This window comes from Syngnathoides biaculeatus, chromosome 23 (genome assembly GCF_019802595.1).
Source record: "Syngnathoides biaculeatus isolate LvHL_M chromosome 23, ASM1980259v1, whole genome shotgun sequence".
NCBI lineage: Eukaryota > Metazoa > Chordata > Actinopteri > Syngnathiformes > Syngnathidae > Syngnathoides > Syngnathoides biaculeatus.
In genome coordinates, this window is record NC_084662.1 from 12,912,327 (window position 1) to 12,926,688 (window position 14,362).

Sequence of the window (14,362 nt, forward strand, 5' to 3'; positions counted from 1 at the left end):
TTATGCGCTCCAACTCCAGTAACAACAGATTTGGCTCGTGGAAAGTGGGGGGAAATGTCAAAATTACTAGAAACACACAACACGGAGGAGGCTACCACCGAATTGTTTTATAGATGGTGCCGAAAGCTCGTGCACATGACGTCAACATTTTCACGGCGCCATATTGCCGGTCAAAAAGAGCTGCTCGACAGTGTGGGGGACATTGAACCAGAGCAGAATAGACACAATGCTGGAGACTCGTTGTGCTGTTGGTTGTTACAAGAGATGAGACAGATATTTAAAAAGATAATTCTATGGAATACCATCTGAAAAGACCAGAAAAGATTGATGGATTTCGGCAATTAAACGTGATGGATGGTGTCCAACCAAATAGACACGACTGTGTAACAATCATCCCACTTCAGGTAGGAATTATTCTTCACAATCTCAAATTCCCAAGAAGTATTTATAATGCCAAGTTGGCTCATTTGAAAACAATGCTTTAAAAAAAAAAAAACAACATACACGAAGCGTTTTTCACCCACACATTAATCTTCGCTACCGTCGGTCACACAGAGGTTTACCAAAGTTCGTGTGGCCACATCGCGCTTCCGTGTACGGGGCTGAAGCCTATCCCAGCGGTTTATTTTCTTTTTTTTAAATGCGCATTGGACTAATTTGAGAAATATGCATATTGGGGGAAAAAAAAGTATGTCAGGCACAGGTTTACCGAAGATTAATGTGTGGCTGCAACACGCTTCGTGTACGTTGGGCTCACGTTCACCTGCAAACTGAATAGAGTAAAAGCGCTGCAGGAAACGGATTTTAGTCTTTTAAAAACATAAGACAAAAATGACAAAAATGCAGGTCAGATGTTAGAAGAACAGTTTTAATCATACATAGTCACAATTCTGCATCCCCCCAAAAAATGAGTGTTTTCTTCATTTAACAGCTGGAAATGTACATAAGGCCACCTGAAAATGTACATGACTTTTGACAGTGTGACAAAACTATGTTCATATTTATATAATTGACAATATTTTACAATGCTTTTTTTTTTTTTTGCTTACAAGGTAGTAGCCGCTCCAAAATACAGCACTTTTTCTGTACAAAAATATTTGTCATATCCTGTGAAGTCAGCAGACGACGAAAGGCAGCCTCTGATTTTGAGTATTTTTTTTGTTTGTGTTTATATCCATATTTTCTTTTAAGTGTCACACATCGGAAAGACTATCAACAATGGATATTACAGCAGCTCCAGTACAAATAGAGGCTGACCTTTTCCAATAGATTACAAAAAAAAAAATTACATGCCAGATTAAAGCCTTGAAAATCATTTTTTTTTTCTTTAAAATAACACTTGCTCAAATAAAAATGTATACATATTCAAAGAAGGGGGGGAGTGATGAATATACACATCAAAATGCACACTTTTAGCCTTTTTCTCCCCGCTAAAATGTAGAAGACATCCCATTTACAGCATAAACACAAATGTACAACTGTACAGAGGGAATTAAAAGCATCACTACAAGTTCGCAAGGCCTGTCAAAAAAACACACCACTACACAATTTTTTTTTCCTCTCCTCACTTTAGCTAATAATTATAATAAATCTTACACTTACCGACTGCACATATACTACATGTATTCTACAATTCAAAGAAGCCATCACTACGAGTATTACAAGACAAGTTGTATAAGTTCGGATGGGCCCCCGCCGGCATCCGATCAAAAGAGTGAAAAAATACAAACTTTGGAACGTGAAAAATCCCACTTAAAAATCACCTCCTCCACAAGTCCCCGGTATTTCATTCTCTCCCACGTACAACGCCGGGACCAAGCTCACTTTTACGTCGCTCATTCTACGACGGTTGGGGCGGGGGCGTTAGTCCGTCGCGGCGACCCGAAAGCAAAAGCAATTAAGAATCGCACGTAAAGATGCTACACTAAACTACTTTTTTTTTTTTTTTTTTTTAAGCCAGAGATGATTTAGTACATAAAGTTAGCTCAGAGCAGTGTTCATTTCCTACTTAAAAAGACACTAAAAAGAATTAACAGGGGGGGTCGGGGGTGAATTCTAACCTTCCACGGCATGTGCCCAAATGCCTCTCACCGCATCATTGAATCTCCGCTGATAGTGTCATTTAAAACCGAGCGAGCCCTTCTGGAGCTTTTTACAACTTCGCTTGTTAGTACCTGTTCAGTTTAAAAAAAAAAAAAATCAACTAATGGAAGCAGAAAGCCTCTTTTGGGCCTTTTGGGTAACAAAAACAAGACGTCAAGCTGCTGCTGGCCGAGATGGTGAACATGGTGAAAAAGGGAGGATGTGATGAGGAGGGGGTGCAAGGTTTAAAAAAAAAAAAAAAAAAAAAGGCCCCATTACAAAAAATATATATATATACCACCGAGTTGTCCCCCAAATTAAGCGAGCAAAAAGGGTCTTTTTGACAAAACCGGTGGCACCCCGCACACGTTTTGCCTTTGCCTGTACTTTGCAGTTTGCTTTGGCGTGTTCGGCTATTGTTTCAACTCTGCATGGGGTTATATCTATAAATATCAAATTTCCTGGACTTGGAGAAGTCAGTTCAAAAAGCAAATGGAATTTTGTTATTCATTTTTTTTTTTTTAGCTTTAATAGGTCACTTCCTGGTATGAATTGTAAGAAGTTTCAACAAATGTGTTTTTTTCTTTTTCTACAAACAATTTACAAGGTAAAAAAAAAAAAAATGTACAATATGAAAACCAGTCACATACATCAATTACATAATTAACAATGGTCTTGTGCTTCACGCCCCAAAAACGGCTTGCCGATTTACGCTGCTCGCGGCGGGCTGGGGGGGCCAAATTGGGACCTCACCGGGGGCGGCACAGTGGCAAAAATCAAGTTGTCACGGCCTTTTACGGTGAAATTGATCTGTCTTTTTTTTTTCTGAAAATCGCCCTGGGAAAAAAAAGAGGTTAAGCAAACATCTTAATATGCTGAGACCCTGTGCCTCTTATTTTTTGGGTGGGGGTAGTTCATGTCGTCAAGAGTTGACTACATCAGGCCATTTGCGGGGCCGCCTATGGGACCCAGCTCAGAGCCGCTCTTCATGTAGTACTTTTCCAGTTTGGCCAGAATGTGTTTCCCATACGTGTACTTGCGCAAGGTGGCAATGTGAGGCCGAATCTAGGGAGGGAAAAAAAAAAAAAAAAAAAAAAAAAGTTATTTTTTTTTAATATACATTATAATTTTTGGCCCATGAAACATTCAGATCTCAAGTACTATTTCAAACAAAATTCGGACATTGTCTATATTAAAAAAAAAAAAAAACAACCTGATCTGCAAACTTAACATCCCTGCGGAAGATGTGGTGCAAAGTTTTATCATTTCAAATGTATCCCCCGGAAATTTACTGTTAAATGTTAAAATTCAAATTTAAATAAAGATTACCTGCAGTATTTTATAGTGGCACGTTGTAACTCAAGAAAACAAACTTTAATGCGTCCGTCCGCCCTTTAACGTGCCGGCACGTCTACCTTGTGCATGATGATTTTACGCTGAGCCGGTTCGGCCATGTCGATCATTCTCTGGACAACGTAGTTGGCGTACTGGTCCTTCATCATCGTGTACAGGGCGCTGTGGGGGCCGTCCTTCTGGCAGCACACCTCGTCGATCAGCAGCGCTCTCTCGGCACGCGAGGAGTGGATCACGCACTTCTCCACGACGTTACTGACGGCCAAAAAAAGAAGCGATAATTACACAGGAAATAGCCGCCTGGGGCCCAGCGACGCCCGTAAATTTGGACACAGCTCAACATTCCCACTATTGCCATGGAAATGGGACCAAACTCACTTTCATAGTACTGTAATTTCCGGCCCATAAGCTGCAATTTTTTTCCACATGCTTTCAACCCTGCGGTTTATGCGGTGATGAATTTGTGCATTTTTCTAACGGCTGCAAGGGGGCACTTGAGCGGAAAAGGTAAGAGTGAGACCGGTGGAATATATGTGCCGAGGAAGTGACTTTTACCGGTCCGGCCCTGTTAGCCCTGTGCTAGCGTTTTACTGTCGTGTTTCAGTGATTTTTACCAGTATGTATTCCTTTTTTTTTTCCCCAACTGGCCCTGTTCGTGCGGCACTAGCATTAAACCACGGGTCACCAACGTGGTGCCCGTGGGCGCATGGTAGCCTGCGACGACAATTTAAGCCGCACCCGAGGCATGTTCTAAAAATACCACCGCTTTAAATTTTTAATCTGACTTGTTTATGTTGTTTACATTTTTCAAAATACCTGTCATGGCACATCATACAAAAAAAATAAATGAAAATATTTTGTGTGTGTATAATGAATTATGACTGAAGTTTGCTGCAAACAAGTCATGCAGCCCTTCGTACAATCAGTTCTAACGAAGTAGCCCTCAGCCTTGATTACCCAAACGTTAAACTCTTTCTGTGTATCGTCTTTCTTTGTAAACATCTCGTGTTTCAATGTCGGCACTTGTGGCTTTTACACAGCTGCGGCGTGTGTACGTACCAAATGTTATTTCCATTACAAATGTATTGCGTGAGGCTTATAACCAGGTGCGCTCTGTAGGTTTGATTTATTTAAATTATTATTAATTATAAATTTAGTAGGTTGAAATACAGTACAAGGTCTAGAAAAAAAGAGGAAATACTTGTCAAAAAGAAAGTGTGACATTTCCTCGGGTAGTATCAAACCCAAGTTTCATAAATATTGTTTCGCCAAAAGGGGAAATCCCAGTACACCAGCTGGTACTTATGTTTTTACATGCAGCTAAATTAAATCAGTGTCTTCACGAATGAATGTATGGCAACTGGTACAGTTCCAATAGGTCATTATGGATTGTGGGGTGGTGGTTTAACTTTGTTTTGTTTTTATGCAGGATGGAACCGGTGTTATACCTTGCAAATTTGTGTTGGCTGAGTAGAAGGACCTTTCCTCGCACTTCTGCGACTATCTTGCTCTTGTCTTCTGGTCTGCCGTGCTCCAAAACATGCTGAATGACGTAGTTGCCGTACTGATCCTGGAGGAGAGCGCGGGGAGGAGGGGGAGACGACAAATGCCCACGATCAACGATTTTGAGTCTTACAAAGAAGCAGCGTGACAGCCATTCGTCTGACACTCGTGCACTACGTCGTTTGAGGTAATCATGCATGGACACGATGGAAGATAAATGAGACACCCCCAAGTTGACTATGATGTCATCACTGCAGAAGGTCAGACAAAACAGATCCTGATGGTTTGCAAAAAGGACCGAGCTGTCGACAGAACCAGCAGCATCTTTGCCCTTAGGTGTGAGCGGAAGGGAGACAACACCACTCGGAATTGTTCAAATTAAAAACTAGCAATTCTGACTAACAACCAGCTTTTAAAATTTGCTCTCAAATGGATTTCCTGTCAAATATGTTCCACTTTAAGGTGTAATTTTGCACCCAAGTTTAATTTATTATCCAATTATTTAAAACTCAAGCAGCATTTGAAGTCTTTGGGGAGCATTTATCAAAAGATTAAGATTGGGAACGCCGGATGAAATAGGAACACGAGGCGGAAGAGAAGCCTCGTAAATCTTCTGCGGCATTAAGTGAGAAAGGGCAGAGGCAAGGAAAAAAAAAAAAGATTGGTAGATTAAGGACCCCTAAAAGTTGGAAGCGCCATCTATCTTAATATTAAAAATCATCAGAAAAGGGAAGAGAAGAAGGTGGTGAAAAAAAATCTTTTAGAGAGAGGCAAATTGCTCTGACCTTGAACAGTGCATCACGGGACACTGTATAATATGTTTTGGGTGTCATCTCCAATGATACGCCTTGATATTTCTGGATGGAATAGGTGAGGGGGGGTGGGGATGTTTCAATATTCACATGTCAGATGTAATGAACGCTAACAGCACAAATAACATTTGTTGTTTACATTTAGCAAACACACCGGCTAAGAGGCTAAAATATGAAATGCTGCGAAACATGCACATAACAGTGATGAGTCACATTTCTGGAAACAAACAAATGCACCTGAAACTGAACGCGTGGATAATGAGGTGGGGCATCCTCACCTGACCCAGCTGCTCAGAGTGCTGATGCAGCTCCTCCAGTATCGGCAAAGTCTGCTCCTGGGTGCAGTGCTCCAGAATCCTTTGGATTACCCGACAGCCGTAAGGGTGCGTGGAGAGGACAAAAACCTGTAAAAGCAACAGGAGGATAACACATAAATACACATAGGGCTGGAATATTAAGCGATTATCTTTTCTTGGCACTATTATTTGTAGCTTCCATTGTTCAAATGGACCCTTACTAACACTCTTCTCTCTTTTGCTGACATTACATCATCACAAAAAATGATATGCCATATTTTCGGGCCTATAAACCATGACTTTTTTCACACACTGTCAACCCTGCAGTTTATGCGGTAATGCGGCTAATTTGTGCATGTTTTTTTCCCCTAATGGCCGCAAATGGGCATTCGAGCGGAAAAGGTAAGGGTGAGACTGGTGGGGTGGAACATATGTGCCGAGGAAGTGACTTTTACCAGTCCGGTCCTTATATTGCTGCGCTAGCGTGTTACTGCCGTGTCTCAGGGATTTTTACCAGTATGGTTTTTGTTTTTAACCGGCGCTGTTAGCACGGCGGCATTAGCGTTAGCGCAGCGGCGCTAGCATTAAACTCTGTGTACCATCTTTCTTTGTAAATATCTCATGTTTCAATGTCGGTTTCAATTGTGGGCACTTGCGGCTTTTACACGGCTACGGCCTATGTATGTACCAAATGGTATTTCCTTTACAAATGTACTGGGTGAGGCTTATAACCAGGTGCGCTCTGTAGGCCGGGAATTACGGTACTTATGTTTGGAAACAAACAGCCGGCGATGACCTGAGGAAAGGCTCCTGTAAGAGGAGAGGTTGCAATTTGCAAAAACGTGAGAACTTCATTGACATTAATTGAATACACATGCATACCTGGCCTTGGAAGGCATCGATAATGAACTGTAGCGCTTGAGGCTGGACACACTCAATGCACTTCTGCACCACATGGTTTCCATTCTGGTCCTTCACACACTTTAAAACGTGGCCGTCCAGCTCACGAACAATGTCGCTCTGAAACCAAAATCAATTGAACGAAAGAGCTGAGACCTTTCCCAAGGAGCTCACCTTGTTGAAATGAAAGGCTGAAGTTTGTTGCAATGAAAACAAGTATCCCAATCAAATGAGGCAAACTGATTTTAAAGTAAAATCTCACTTACAATTACCTGCTGCTCAGAAGAAATGGACTCCAACGCTTTCTGAATGACCCTGCACCCGTACATCTGTAAAGCCAGCGGGAGGACGTGGCCACGGATTCGGGTCGCCAAAGCCAGCTTCTGGTCTGCGCTTCCAAACTACAACGCAGAAACCACAGCATCCAAATTTAATATGACAACTCCGCAAATCGAGTCCTCGTTGTTAACGGATTCCAGTCATACCTCGAAGAACTTCTGGATGACGTAGTTCCCAAACACATCAGTCATCAGCTGGTAGGCTGCTTGGAGAATCTCGCCGAAAACCATCTGTCTCTCAGCGGGACTGGCTCGCTCCAGCTTCTGCTGGATGAATCTGAGAGGAGAGATTTAAAAACTGTGCCAAAAAATAATCTGTCTCAAACCATTTGTCGTTACGGAAATAGCTGGGCGGCTATTATGAAATACGAAAGCACATTTCGTCAACCTTGATCCGTGCTGATCTTGAGAGAACTCCACCATGTGTCCGGGGAGGTCTCGGAGCTGGAGGTTTGGGAAGCGGTTGTTGCGAAAATCTTCCAGGAGGCGGCTGCGGCCGGAGGGCATCATGTCTGATCGGCTGTAGCGGGGCCGAGACGGGGGAAAGAGCTGGCTGCTGGAATTAAATAGGCTGGACGTCCCACCGGCACTGCGGTACTTGGCCTCAGCTCCGGGTGCTGCAGAGATGTAACGCCCGCTGCCATTTGTCAAGCCACCTGGGATTACAGGATAATAGCCATGACCATAAACTGGAAATATACCCCCTCGTCCCCCACCTAAAAGACTATTACGATTTTACTATACAGGGTGTGACAAAAACGCCGTACATCAATTTTTAGTCAATATCGGTAACACGGTCAATTCTGTCTTAAGCACGGTGGTGCAGCCTTACAGTTCTAAGGAATGGGGTTCAAATCCTGACCCCCGCCTGTGTGACCTTTGCATGTTCTTCCGGTGCCTGCATGAGTTTTCTCCGGGCACTTCGGATTCCTCCCACATCCCAAAAAACATGCATTAATTAGAGACTCTAAATTACCTCTAGGTGTGATCATGCTATTGGCTGGCAACTAGGTCAGCGCATATTCTTCTTCCTGCTCGATGACAGCTGGGATTGGTTCCAGCAATCCCGCGATTTTCATGAGGATAAGCGACTCAGAAAATGGATAGAATTTTGTCCTAAATTATATTGAGATGTATATGTGTAAACTTGGATGCAAATTTGTTAGTTTTTGTTTTTTTTTTTTTACCTTTTTGTCCAGCATGATCAACAGCATTTACTAGGAACGCAAAGGAATTTTATGTTAACACATGCCGAGCATACTCAAGTGAGAGTGTAGTAATATAATCAGATATTCATAAAACTGGAAGCAGCTTTGGACATCACACAAAAAAAGTCAAAATTAAGGGGGGAAAAAGTAAAAGGTGTCTTTTTTTTTTTTTTTTTTTTTGCAAAACAGGTTGTAAAATCAATATTGTTTTAGTTTTGATATGTTTTTCTTTAACATGAAGCCCATCTAATCTCGTTTACCAAAGATGTAATTACTCAAATCTTATTTAAAATGTCCAGTATTTTGGAACACCCTGATAATACGTCGAGAATTATTGTACAGTGGAACTGGTAAATTTAAACACTTTATTCTCTTGTGCAAATGAGCTGATCATAGTCAACATTGGAAACATTGACTCAGTTGTGCATCGCAACCTCTTATTAATTCTATGGACATCAAAGAAATATTCTCTCACCGAGGTGAAGGCTGGAGGTGGACCCGTGAGAGGAGGGCAGAGAGGGAGGGGGAGTGAGAGGCGAATGCCCGGGGGTGAGTCCAATCGGGCTGGGTGACGAGGAGTAACCCAGGCTGTTGTAAAAGGGCTGGCCGATGGGAGTTAAACTGCTGCTGCCGCGTTTGTAAAGATCAGAACTCGTCAACAGCGAGTCCCTGCGAGACACACTGCTGCTTGTAGAGCTCGATACTACCAGAAATAAAAAGACAAAGTACTATAGTGAGGAGATTTTAATAAAAGCAAAAGCAAAAGGTAAAACAGCAAACAACCTCGGGTTTTGGTCACTGACCTGACGAGCCGAACCCTCCGAGGGCAGAGGCCAGACCCACACCGAGCGAGCTGCCGGTGCTGCTGAAGCCCAGCGAGGAGCTCTGGGGCGGAGGTTGAGCAGATGTATGGGAGAAAAGTGAGCTGCTCTGAGACGTATTGGGGACCGACCCGGATCCGTAGAAAGAACTTGACTGCAAGCCGCTGCTCTGCGGGGGCGCTTGCTGCTGTTGTGGCTGAGGTTGGGGTTGAGGCATGGAGCGGTACATGCCGTTTGCTGGAGGGCCAGACATGTTGCTACCAGAACCAGACGCAGACACCGCAGCTGCTGGTCAGAGAGTATGAAGAGTGTGGTGAAGAAATGGAAAATCTGTGTGATTTCAGTTTTGGCCATATTTAAGCATATTCATGTCATGTAGAATTTCAGGCTTTTAACATTTCCTTCACCAGATGAAAATGTTTTAGGTTTAATGTTTTATACTACACCTTAATTAGAAATACCACAAAAAGTTTCAAATATGACCACCACAAAAGATGATGGGTTGCAATCATCATGGTGTCTATTAAAGGAAAATACTGCGACATAAAATCCTTCCTCGAGGTTTCTATGGGCACAGTTGATTGGAAAAATTCATGGGGACCAAAGCCTATATAAATATTGGATGTCAAATTTCATTTCAGTAATAAAGTGCTGTCCTTTCCAGGTTGTGAATATAAATAACTATTTACCATACACCCATACACGTTCCATGATTACTTACCGGCCTGTGCTGCTGCAGGATTGATGAGGAGAGGAGTCTGAACTAAACGAACTGGACCACCGAGGCCAGTCCGAGCACTAGGACCCATCACTAGGGCCCCGGTCTGGTCGTAGTAAGCTGCAGGGGCCAGCACCTGATAACCTGAGAAGAGAAAGCAAATTAGTCTGTAAAGTAAATAAAATAAAATGTGCATTTCCTAATGGTGAAGAGGATATGCACTAACCGGGCATTCCTGTGTATGCCAGTGCGGGGTTTGCAGCAGCTGCTGCTGCAGCCAGGGATTCCTGCTGACTTTGTTGACCTTGCCCAGGCGTAAGAGGACGCTGGTTGTTTCCTGTGCGCATTACCTGGTGGTTTGTAGGATATTGTCATCAACACATCATTGTAACTTAGCCACAAAACAGAACTCTATTCAAACAGCAATCTAAGGAACAGTCTGAAAGAGCTTTCGAATCAAGGCCTTTTTTCCAAGGCAAACAGCTCCCAAAAGCAATATTCTCTTCGCTTCTGTTGTGTTTGAAGCCTACAGTGCAGCTGGCTGTCATTAACGCAGAGCAAGTTAAAGGTAAAATTAGCACATTACACGTACCTGAGGTTGGCCTGGCCCTGGTCCCTGATTGGATGCTTGCTGATTAGCAGAGTGATTGGCAGTAGATGCGGCTTGTTGTTGGAAAAGATTGGCTGGGTACACCCCCCAAGGAACACCGTAGTATTGTGGTGGAACCACTGTGGGGCCTGTAGGGAGGGGCAAAAAAATACTATATGACGTTGATGTTGGTGACTGTTGAAAAAGTTGGAAAAAAATACATAGTGTGCCATTGCCCATTCGTGGTTCACCGTTCGCGGCCCAGCATACTCGTGGATTTTTCTCTCCAAGTTTTTTTTTTTTTAATGTATCATATTTTCACGACCATAGAGGTCTTACATTCTCTTCTAAATAGACGAGGTGCCACATTAGACATGGCGCATCTTATGCGCACATCAAGCTCCAACATTAGCAAATGTGTGACTTGTCCAAGAAAGTACACTTAAACACACTGGGATCACTGTTAGCATGCATGCTGGCACGTATTTTAGTGTGTATGGAAGCTAACTTATGATGGCGCTCACAAGCCACTGAGGAACAATTGCGTTACACATCTGTAAGCGGAAGAATCTTAAATTGCCTATGTAGACATGTCATTACTTACAATGTTGTTCATACTTGCGGTGTTACATCGAAACTCAAATTATTACACCACAGCAAACAGAATAGCTTAATGAGCAAATAAAACTACACAGGCAGCGTGCGAGGCAACGTAAGCTTCTTCTGCTTACAGATTTAAAAAGCAATTAGTGTATTCCTCTCTGCCTTGTGAGGCCCACCATATGGTATCTTACATACACATTAAAACGTGCTAGCATACATGCTAACAGTGTAAACAGTGTGTGCAAGTGTACGTCATTGGGCAGCCACACAATTGTGCACATAAGATATGCTGTCCATTTTGGATCAAATTTAAGACTTAAGTGATTTTTTTGTTGGCAAAAATATGGTGCTCATCATAAATAGGTACATTAATACTGCATCATTTATTCATGGATTTTTGTCATCCGCAGGGGTGTAAGAAATGTAATCCAAACCCAACTCTATGTGAATAATTTGAAAAAAAAAAATTTAAATAAATCAGAAAGTGTGTTGTGATCACCAGCAAGAGTAGCTGCTGCTGCCAACCCTGCTGCAGTGTATGGATCAGCTCCAGGGGGCGCAGCATTGATGATGTAAGGGTTTGGCACAAATGCAGGAGCGAGGCCAGCTAAAGTAAAAGGGAACAAAATTGAACATGTGAATTATATTTTCTTAAAAAAAAATAATGTCTTGAAACCACTAACCTATACTCAAGTTCACTACATTCTGCTATCTTATGGGTTCCCCCACCAGGTGTGGAGAGGTGATAACACTGCGAATGAAATTAAGTCTGACAATGAGAGATAAGAAATTTAGTATTCCACTTGCCAGTATAATCTACTTTTTAATACTGGCACTTGTTTCCTTCCCTTTTATTTAATTCGTAACATAGAACAACGCAGTTATTTGTCTGTCCACCAAGCGGACGCCAGCATCACACTGTGTGAAAAAGGCTGTGGCAGGTTTTGTATAAGAAGCAAAAGGCGCTTATTGTCAGCTCTTCAGTTTGGACATACATGTGCCTATTTTGTGGAATTTCAATGTAAAGGATAAAATGTATACTGTTCCAGAGCTTATCACTTGGTGGAAGCAAGACCTGGCTTCCCAGATTAGTCACAACATTTCTAGTTTGGTACTCCGCCGGGTAACAAAAAGGCAGTGTTGTCAAGCTGACTTTCTATGTTACAGTCACTTTCTCTGGTGCCCTTTGCAAGAAACAACAAAAATGCCCATCATACTTAACTGGACCAAATTAGATAGCTTGGCAGAATCCAGGATGAAAAAAAATAGCTATGGGAACATAAAAAAAAATAGATATGGGTACGATAGAGACCTTGCACCTGCACGATGTTGGGAGGGACTTGCAAGTCTGGGTAGTCGCACGTCGAGATACCAGCAGGTCGGGTTAATTGCGTGTTGGGGTCACTGCATGCGGAAATACCAGCAGGTTGGGGTAGCGGCATGCGGAATTAAGGGCGGCGAAATGCTCCCCGAGCCGTACAGTACACCCTCTGCCACGTTGGGGTACTTGCATGACAGGGTACTGGTCGAGATAGTAGCGAGGCAAAGGGCCGCAAACCGGCCCCAGGCTGCAAGCAGCCCCCAGGTCGTAGTTTGCGCACCATACAGGCTGTGCCACAATGGGGTACCGGTGGCGGGTGGTCCTGGAGGTCAGGGTACTGGTGTGTCGAGGTTGGGGCCGGAAACGGCCCCCGGAACGCAAATGGACGCTGGGCTACAGGATGCGTGCCGCACAGTATGCCAAGAAAATACAGAGTAGGAACGGTGCAAATCTGTTGAGAAATAAGTTAGAAGTAAATGTGGAAAAAGAGGAAGCTCAGGCTTTTATGTAGAAATGTCGGGAAATATGGGAACTGGTACGTGTTCACAGGTCGGCTTGTAAGAGTGAAACACACTGAAGTTGGAGCCGTGGGAATTCATGGAAAAACACGGAAGTTAGAAATAAATGAGTAAAAAGCAGGAAGTTCAGGGTTAAATTATGAACTGGCGGGAAAGTAGGGAAAAGTGACTTATTCACAGGTCGACAGGAAGGAGCGTAACATGCGGAAGTTGGAACGGTGCACATCCATTGAGAAATAGTTTGAAATAAAATTGTAAAAAGTAGGAAGGAAGTTCAGGCTTGTATATTGAAATTGCAGGAAAATTGGGAAATGTAACATTCCCACGTCAGCATGAAGGAGCTGAACAAGTAAATGCAGGAACGGTGAGAACCAATTGAGAAATAAAAAAGTCGGAACAAAAACGCTCAACTATGTTGCCTATGTATTGCATTTCAATTGAGGAACAGATGTAATGATACATTAGAGCAACATGAGGGCACCAGAGACCAGGAAATAATGGTCGATCATCACTGAGAACCGGTAAATACAAACCAGGAAAATGCTGGATGAGCAGCGGCCTAAAAAAGCACAATTGGGATCTTCAAAAGGGTGGTAGAGCATTTTCTGTTGATTTTAGTAAAGAGGTTCTACTGACAAAATGAGAGAACGCAGCCAATACACCTAGCTGACGAGTTTTAACTGAAGAGTTAACTAAAGTATTACTCGCAGTACAACAGGAGTAACCTTCCAAAAAAAGGGGGAAGGGTAGGATTACAAAGTTGCAGCGCTCTTTGTGGCGCATTTAGGGGATGGGCGTCTGAAGTATTGATAAACGGCAGGCATCGACACATGTAGGCAGCTAGTTTGGTACCTTTTGGTGAAATGAGAGACCTTTTAAATCTAGAAATGGTGCGCAGCAAGTTTGAAGGTAATTGGACTGAAGCAGTACAAGTAAACAGCGAAAGTATACCCCGCCCCCCCAAAAAACAATGTTTTCAAACAAAAGGTAATAGCTCACTCCCTTTACGAGCTACGACATCACCCGCGCTGACTTTTTTTGTTTGTCTTGATGCCTTCTATCAGCTTCGTTGTCAGTAGTAGTAGTTAGCTTTGCCGTTACTGGTCGGCCTCATTTGTGCAGTGTGTGCCAAATGACAAATTTGAAGGAGTGGCCCTGACATATATTTCAAGAAATGCAGAAACCAACAATTTTTAATGTACACAGCAGGTTTTGAAGCAAATCCAATCAACTCTGGGAGTACGCAAAATTCCAAAAGAATGAGAAAAGCACATTTTTGCCTTCAAAAGGTCATTCCCTG

The 14,362-nt window shown here is 42.8% G+C and overlaps 1 protein-coding gene across 1 annotated transcript in view; it reads right to left on the minus strand.

The window, feature by feature from the left end:
- Positions 1-1,764: 1,764 nt before the first annotated feature.
- Positions 1,765-14,362, minus strand: part of LOC133496977 (apolipoprotein B-100-like) — a 45,418-nt gene continuing 32,820 nt past the window's right edge. Inside the window, exons 36-50 of the mRNA XM_061813115.1 lie at positions 11,723-11,830; positions 10,624-10,769; positions 10,258-10,381; positions 10,035-10,175; positions 9,296-9,601; positions 8,968-9,195; positions 7,673-7,940; positions 7,432-7,561; positions 7,213-7,347; positions 6,929-7,066; positions 6,029-6,154; positions 5,724-5,795; positions 4,884-5,005; positions 3,498-3,690; positions 1,765-3,147 (exon numbers count right to left, since the gene is read on the minus strand). Coding sequence (XP_061669099.1) covers positions 3,016-3,147; positions 3,498-3,690; positions 4,884-5,005; positions 5,724-5,795; positions 6,029-6,154; positions 6,929-7,066; positions 7,213-7,347; positions 7,432-7,561; positions 7,673-7,940; positions 8,968-9,195; positions 9,296-9,601; positions 10,035-10,175; positions 10,258-10,381; positions 10,624-10,769; positions 11,723-11,830 — 2,369 coding nt within the window. The 3' untranslated portion in view covers positions 1,765-3,015. The remainder of the gene's footprint in view (positions 3,148-3,497; positions 3,691-4,883; positions 5,006-5,723; positions 5,796-6,028; positions 6,155-6,928; positions 7,067-7,212; positions 7,348-7,431; positions 7,562-7,672; positions 7,941-8,967; positions 9,196-9,295; positions 9,602-10,034; positions 10,176-10,257; positions 10,382-10,623; positions 10,770-11,722; positions 11,831-14,362) is intronic.